At 38.8% G+C, this 7,721-nt stretch overlaps 2 protein-coding genes across 2 annotated transcripts in view; one reads left to right on the top strand and one right to left on the bottom strand.

Moving 5' to 3' along the window:
- Positions 1–2,086: 2,086 nt before the first annotated feature.
- Positions 2,087–4,435, top strand: cunh11orf58 (chromosome unknown C11orf58 homolog). Its single transcript, XM_019894760.1, has 5 exons — positions 2,087–2,260; positions 2,491–2,574; positions 2,807–2,867; positions 3,537–3,646; positions 3,730–4,435. Exons 1-5 carry the CDS (start codon positions 2,207–2,209, stop codon positions 3,910–3,912), a joined length of 492 nt encoding a protein of 163 aa, XP_019750319.1. The 5' UTR covers positions 2,087–2,206; the 3' UTR covers positions 3,913–4,435.
- Positions 4,171–7,721, bottom strand: part of LOC109530824 (pleckstrin homology domain-containing family A member 7-like) — an 82,617-nt gene continuing 79,066 nt past the window's right edge. The window contains exons 25-28 of the mRNA XM_019894722.1: positions 5,663–5,815; positions 5,462–5,595; positions 4,998–5,128; positions 4,171–4,280 (exon numbers count right to left, since the gene is read on the bottom strand). Coding sequence (XP_019750281.1) covers positions 4,255–4,280; positions 4,998–5,128; positions 5,462–5,595; positions 5,663–5,815 — 444 coding nt within the window. The 3' untranslated portion in view covers positions 4,171–4,254. The remainder of the gene's footprint in view (positions 4,281–4,997; positions 5,129–5,461; positions 5,596–5,662; positions 5,816–7,721) is intronic.

The raw sequence follows: 7,721 nt of genomic DNA, 5'->3' as shown, positions 1-7,721 counted from the left end.
GAGAGAGAGAGAGAGGGAGAGAGAGAGAGAGTAAGTGAGTGAGTGGGGGAAGTTGGGGAAAGTGGGAAGTTGGGTCCCGACTCTGTCGGGCAGTTCTTGTTGTTTTGGGGCGGGGAAAAAAAAAGAAAAGAAAAAGTTAGTCCTTCCTTCCCCGTCCGGCGAGATGTGGACGTGAAGTGAGAGTGTGTGACCCAGTGACTGATAGAGAGACACCGAGAGGAAAGCTAACCCCTCCTCCCTTCCTCCCTCCTTCCGTCTCTCTCTCTCTCTCTCTCTCTCTCTCTCTCTCTCTCTCTCTCTCTCTCTCACTTACTCTTCTTGGGGGGGCCCCATTCAAGAACTTTGGAGAGTCTTGCATTCGTCCGCCACTGTTCTTTGCCTTCACTTCCTAAAAATAAATAAATGGAAATAAAGTAAATAGTAATAAAGTCTCACTTCTTAAATACCTTTGCAGGGGCGGTGGGGGTGGGTCAAATGTAGCATGGTTAAGGGTCGAGTTTCGAGTGGTCCGTGATTCTTGTTGGATTTTTTTTTGTTGAATTATAAATTGTAATAATACTGCAAAATGTTGGATTTACTGTGAAAATTGGTTGCAAAAAGTATTTACACTTTGTCTCTCAGTCTCCACAAATATTTATTTTCAGGTAAGATATTAATATTGATGCCAGTATGTCACGACAAGAAAATAATTATCCAAACATTTTACATTCTCAGCAGCATCTTAAATAAATCATAATACCCATTAGTCACACAAAAATATTTCAATGATGTATCACTGTATTATTATTATTATTATTATTATAATCCGGGAAGAGATTATGAGATTATTCCCACTTCCACAAACTGTTAACACTATTAGATAACTGTATGGTCAGCAGATTGTATAGTATATAAACATAGTAATGTTATTAAAATGTTTTATCATGTAAAAGTAATGTTTTCGCTCAATGAGAAGCCTTTTAACAATAAAATAAAATGGCATGAAATGAAATTATCGCAATGAAATATGATGGACTGTATTAATATATTCCAACATATCCTATCATATATTTTAACGTGAAAAAGTAACAAATTAGGAATATATGTATTTTGTATTGTCAATGTCTTAAAGTCTTTTATTGGCGATAACTTTGAAAAATGTACATGGGTTCAAATAATCCTAATTAAACGAAGTAGAAAAGCTTTTGTTACACTTTAACCAAATTTTAATCCTAACTTCAGGAGAAACCAGCAAAGGAAGACAAGAAAACAGATGGGTTAAAAAAAAAACAAAGTAATACCTTGACATACATATGTCATACTAGAAGATAATGTCAGTTAAAAATAAGAACAAACTTGAATTTGGAAACGGAGATATGTCGAGTTCTCTGTGCGTCTCTTTTACGTTATTACGCTTACTCTAGCGACATCTATTGGTACTTTGCTGGCATGACATCCATACAGTATGTGCCGTATCTAGCTCTGGAAAATATTGACTAAAGTTTAATAATAATAATAATAATAACAATAATAAAAACAGTGTATAAGAATCTAACTTTTCACTTTAAATTTGTATTTACTTTTTGTTTTCCGGCATGAGTTACAGAAATTAGTCACGAGAAATACTTTTTGTTGATTTTTAATTATAAAAGAAAACGAAGTGTGCAACACTTTGGTATTCATTTTACTGTAATTGTTTTCCTGGCAAATCTTTTTTTTTTTATTGAAGTAACTGAAAATGTTATGGAGTGACATACTGACTGTCACTTCTTTCTTGGGGGACCAGCGAAACAAAATACTGTATAAAATAGTACATTTTTGCTGGAAATAGATTTGAACAGTTGTTTCGAAACAATTAGCTGTACGAGGTGATAAATTGTTGCAACATAAGTGACATAAATTGACGCATTTTTGCTGAACATTTCGGATTTCTCCAGAATTACGTGTATACAGTAACACGTTGTCATTGTACATACCTTTTTTGGGCATGATTGTTTCTATACAGGCACACATAAGCAGTATTTGTCGAACGCCCGTTCCAGGTTTTAGTGACAGAACTTGACAACACGAGGCAGCAGAGAGCTGACGTTTACATTCCTGCGTAGCAATTCTCGTAGACCAAGACTCCACCGGAAGTGACGACACATTTACTGCCAGTCATCCCTATTGCTAATGGCGCGATTTTTTTCGTTGTTTATGTAGCCTTCCTACCCTGTGAATCAAAACTATGAGTTCTCCGGGTAATAAACACGGCACTAAACGACCGGCGTCCTCGAGCGAGGTGAGTCAAATGTTTGGATTTTGGTGTAAATCGGCTGAAAGAAGCCGCGGAATGTACGAGAAGAGGGTTAGCTTCCCGTTAGCATGTCAGCTAATGTCCAAGAGTTCACTCGAACGGAACGAATGCACCATGCTTGTAAAACAGCTGGCATTTAAGGCAGTAATAACATGGGATTCTGTCAAACTATTTTGCAAAATGAAAATGACGTCTGTGTTTGTTTCCATCTGCAGGATGAGTCGACCCAGTGGGCCTCCGCTGACCTGGGAAGTGACGAGAGGAAGCAGAAGTTTCTCCGGTTGATGGGCGCCTCCAAGGTGGCCCCCCTCGCAAATTGACATGTTATAATTTTCTTCCCACTATTTCGAGGAAATGGGTCCCGGATAAAGTTGCAAGATTCGGGGACATTTCAAAATAATAAACTTTTAATGTAGATCGAATTTAATAGGAGTTAAGGTCCTCATGAAGTAATTTAAGTATCATTTAAAGCTGACAATTATTACCTGAAAAACTTTCCTGTGACATTTTATCATGTTTCTCCTTCTGTAGAAAGAACACACTGGACGTCTTGTCATTGGCGAACACAAGTCGACGGCACACCTCCGCAGTGGTGAGACACTTAAAAAAAAAAAGACGATTTTGAAAAATTATTTGTGATTCTTTTTTGACTTATTTATGATTTGAAGGAGGCATTTAACTTAAAATCCAAGTATAAAGCGTCCGAATATTTAAAATAAACCAAATAACGTCATCATACGAGGAAAGTATTTAGCTTGAAAACCAAATCATGAAAATAAGTTAAAAAACCCCAAACGTTTTTTAAGATTACAGATGTTCCGAACACAGTTTTAAGATGCCGACACTGATCATCCATGTGTGATCAACTAATTCCCATCATGATTTTTTTATTTCATTAATTCGATTTGTTGAATTTCTATTTCTTCATTATTCAAAAACAGGACATTGCTTCACATACATTGCAGATTATGCACAAATTACAATTAACATGTCAGAAAATATGGAAACATTTTATTTTCCCCGAGTAATTTGATTGTTCACATACCACAAGAGGGAGCCCACCTACCACAAGTAGAGAAAAGCTGCATTAGATGCTGAAGAAGATGAAGTCGCACAAAATTGCTGACCACCTCAGCATCCGGCGCAACTAATACGTATTTTTGTTTTTTTTTTTTCCAAACCGCCCGCCCGCCGCGCAGCTCTCTCCGTGTGCGGATGTGAGGCATGCGCGCGCGTGCCGTGACCACTGTATGCTCCGCAGGGACGGAGGACGAGCAAATCAGTGAGCGCCTTGAGATGCAGTACCAGCGAGGCATGGACGAGAAGCTGTCGGGACGCAACCGGCGACATTGCGGACTCGGCTTCAGTGAAGTGAGCGCAACGCCTGATTTCTCACGGAGACAACCGGTGCTGAGGAATACTTTTGAAAATGACATCTTTTGTGACCCTCGCAGCCAGAGTCGACCGACGTCCCGCCCGTGTCCGAGATGCCCCCCAGCGAGTCCAAAGACCCCAAGGACAAAGCGTGCGACACAAAGCCGACAGAGACCGTGACAGAAAAGGACAAAAGCCCGGAAAAAAGCGGGGCTGCCGAAAGGAAAAGTGTTTACAAAATGTCCTTTGTTAAGTCATCATAATAGGAGCCGTTGAAGGATTTTTTCCCTCCATCATTTACAGTGTACTGTACATTTTTTTTGTAGCGTGTCCCAAAATCACTTAGTGGTTTTGTTAAAAAGGAGACATCAGAAGCAACGGGTTTCCCCTTATTTGTTCATTTATTTTGTAAAGTGGACAATTGGTTGTCCTTGTTAGTAGCAAATACATTATGTGACCACTAGGTGATGCTAGAAGCCGGTCAAACTATTTCATCAAAATAATAAAACTTGTTCTTCATGCTGATTAAGTGTTTGTTGCATTTTAGTTTGAAAATTGCCCCAGCGGTCCTTTACTGGGACTCCGGTCAGAGTCAGTGGTGGTGGTCATGGGCTCGCAGCAGCAGCTTTGGCTAAAGGGAAGAAAAAAATATTTTTCAGTCATGGAACTGATCTACAGACAGAAAAGATTCTAGTTTGAAGCTGACATACCATGTTGGACCAGTGACTGTACTTGAAAATATGTATTAAGTATTTTTTTAATTTAAAATATATTGGAACAAATGTCTTGTGCAGTGATTTTTTTTAATCTAAATATTACATTTATAATAATTACTCAAATTGCTATTTATTATCCATACAATTTGATGGTCTGTTACTTTATCTGGTAATGATTATTCATTTTTGCAATAACTTTTTTTTTTGAACAAATGTTTTACTCCATTGGAAGATTAACTCTTTATACATAATGCGTCAAATGTCCCAGTTCACGTCATTTTTACAAGACGCAAGTGTCCATGTGAACCAATTCAATGGCCAAAATATTAGGAACAACTCTCAGTGTACCTCGGTGCACAATAGTAAATCTAGTTAAATTTGTCATGAAAAAATTTCGAATATCATTAAAGGCAGAGTTGTTTTGAAAGCAACTTGTGTACCTTCTGCCATCTCGAGGTACAACATTCGGTTGTTTTACGGCTTGTCACTGGCATAGACAGAATATTATTTGTAAAAAGTGAAACTGAATCCCTGATGAGGCTTTAACGTTTATCAAAAGCGTATTCCTCGAAAAGTGTTTTTCATATTATGAGTCACCGGACATGAACTCAAATGCAACAGTGGTTCCAAACCTGCCACCAGTTTGCTCTTCTTGGATGCCTGTGAGGCGAGCGCTCGCGATGCCTTCATGATCTTCTCCTGCTCTTGGAGAACCGATTCCAGCTCGCTGAGGTCCAGCGACGCCGACTGCAAATTCTGAACGCTGAGGACACAGACGAGCAAGCTCGATTCTTAAACAGTATACATACACTGCAATATTAAATTATGCTACTCCCCTTTTTTATATTAAACAGTATACTATATCCACTTAAATTAGAATTATGTATTTTGTTGGGGGATAGTGAAGTTAAAGGATCATTTAAAAGGACATTAGGTCACGTATCAAAATGTTCGATGAACTATAAGTGGGGGCACTGTAAGTCAAGGCACCACAGAACAAGTCTGATGAAAAATATGCAATATTAATATCAAACGTGTGAAGTTAGTGGATTAAACCGCACGTGGATGGGGATGTCCCCGAAGTGCGCTCGCTTACTTGGACTTGGTGAGGATTTTCCTGATGCGTTCCGTACGAAGACGTCGCTCCTCCTCTTCCTCCGGGCTAAGCGGCTCCTCGGGATCCGACTCGACGTAACGCTCAGGGATGGACACCTTCTTGGGCTTGGAGAGCTACAAGACACAAAATGGACGTCTGTCCACGTCGTCGTGGTCGTCAACGTCGTCGAGCATAACCGACCTCTCTGCTGATGTCGAGATCGTAGTCCAGAGGCTCCACATCTGCTTCTCGGACCAACGTGGCCTTGGCCGTCAGCCACTCGTCTCCTCCCTCCTTGTGACCTTCGTCGCTTTGACCTTCGGCCCCGGGACGTTCCTCCCGCCAATCAAACGCCTGCAGGTGGTCAGAACAGGCGGCTCAATTTTACGAATACAACAAAATTATGTTTTGTTGTAAGATGTGACTCCATAGGGCGAATGTCATGTACTTATTTCTAATATGAGGATTCCATTTGTATACATATTCCTAAATCATAAGAGTCAAGTTCACTTTTCAAGATCTTATTTCTCGCAATTTACTCATTTTGATACTTACACGATTCTGAATAAATTAATTTATAATTATACTGGGTCAATAGCAAATTTTACTCGAAGATGGCGTTGTGTGCCGAAACATATTTTTGATGCAGATTTAAAAATGTCAACTTTTTTCCCTAGCACATTAAAGTTTTGAGGTATTTTCACTTAACTATTTACATATCGTCTTAGTCTATATATAGTCTTTTTGTAAAACAAGGGCGGATTCTGAACAGGCACAAAAATAAAATCATCTATACAAGTTTACTTGCATCTCTGATTAAAAATGTAGTAAAATTTTTGTTGAAAACAATGATGACATTTATTTTATATATACAGGCTTTAATAAATAATTATTACAATACATTTAGCATTTTTATATGTGCTGGGAATAATTTATAATTAATTCAATAAATTGTGGTATTTTTTTAGCTAATAATAATCTGGACAAACAAAATTGCTAATATTATTGTGGCAGCACGGGTCATACCCATTGTCATTTTTGTTTAATATTGACTACCAACTGGGAATAACAAGCATTAATAAAAAGCTAGTTCGATTTCTTGCCATTATTTTCGGATTTATGATTATAAACAGTCCTGGAATAAACGACGTCATATTGGACTCGTTCTTTATACTTTAACAGAAGTTATCTATGCGCTACCTAAGTGGAATTACGATCAGTTATTATTGCAACAAGAATAAAGCAATCTCGCAACAGTTTTGTCAGATTATGCGACAAGACACGACAGTTCATTTTGTAGATTTATACAATTAAATGTCAAAATTCATATGCAGGCAGAGGCAAGAGCCAAGCGGTGAAGACGCAACAGTTTGTACGCAGCCAACAAATCATCGCTCTTGATTGATAACTCGGCGGGATTTTAGTGTCATTAGGCAGGCACACGATTAGTCTATCTTGGAATGACAAGCGGGGTGCGTTTGTGGTGTCGTGTGTGTGCAGTACTTATGTGAGAAATCATCCAAAGCCATGCAATGCGTCCTTCCGGGTGCAGCCGGCAGCAGCTGGCCACTTCTGTGCTTGCGTTCGGGGAAGTAGTGACAAAAAGAGAAGAGAAAAAGAAAAAGCATGCAGACCCGATGAGGGCCACAGAGGAGGAAAACGGCGTGCCCGGGAAGCAAACGCTCTTTATTGCGGAGTGCAAATGTCTACGCGTTGGAAAAGAGTTATTTCTTGCTGATATACAGTTAGGTATCTCCTTGAGCTAAACAACTCCCCTCTGGTGAAAACAACAACAACAACAACAACTACAACAAAAAAGCAAGGTTGGACTGCTGAGAGTGGTGTGAAGTCATTGGTTTCATCCCAAAATGTTCATGGAAGATAGAACTGGTACTGATAGTTGACAAACAGGAGTGGGCGTCTAGCCAAACAAAATGGCCGCGTCCCAATTCCGGGCCGCAACCCGGGAAATTTTGCGCTGTCATTTCTCGTCAAATGTATTTAATCACATCATGTTGCAAATCCTTCAGAGACTATTTCAAATCGGCTATTTGGTTCTCATAACATTACGGTATTTTTTTTGTAAATGTTGTTGTTGTAGAAATCAGTTTAATTGTGATGAAATTTTTCATCGTAATATTTCACCTCTCGTCACACGTAAAACATTTATCTTGGAATGTTACCATTTATTTGCATAGTACAACTTTGTGTTTGACGTTAGTTACGTAATATTTTAACTTTGTAACTTATAAAAAAAAAA

The sequence above is a fragment of the Hippocampus comes genome, unplaced genomic scaffold (genome assembly GCF_001891065.2).
Source record: "Hippocampus comes isolate QL1 unplaced genomic scaffold, H_comes_QL1_v1.1 scaffold319, whole genome shotgun sequence".
NCBI lineage: Eukaryota > Metazoa > Chordata > Actinopteri > Syngnathiformes > Syngnathidae > Hippocampus > Hippocampus comes.
The sequence above is the reverse complement of the archived record's forward strand: the minus strand, read 5'-3'. Positions and strand labels throughout refer to the sequence as shown.

Excerpts from the sequence above, each read along its gene's own strand:
- cunh11orf58 (XM_019894760.1), top strand. The coding sequence starts at position 2,207 with ATGAGTTCTCCGGGTAATAAACACGGCACTAAACGACCGGCGTCCTCG. Across the intron at positions 2,261-2,490 it reads GACCGGCGTCCTCGAGCGAG|GATGAGTCGACCCAGTGGGC; the intron begins GTGAGTCAAATG and ends TTCCATCTGCAG. Across the intron at positions 2,868-3,536 it reads GACGGCACACCTCCGCAGTG|GGACGGAGGACGAGCAAATC; the intron begins GTGAGACACTTA and ends TATGCTCCGCAG.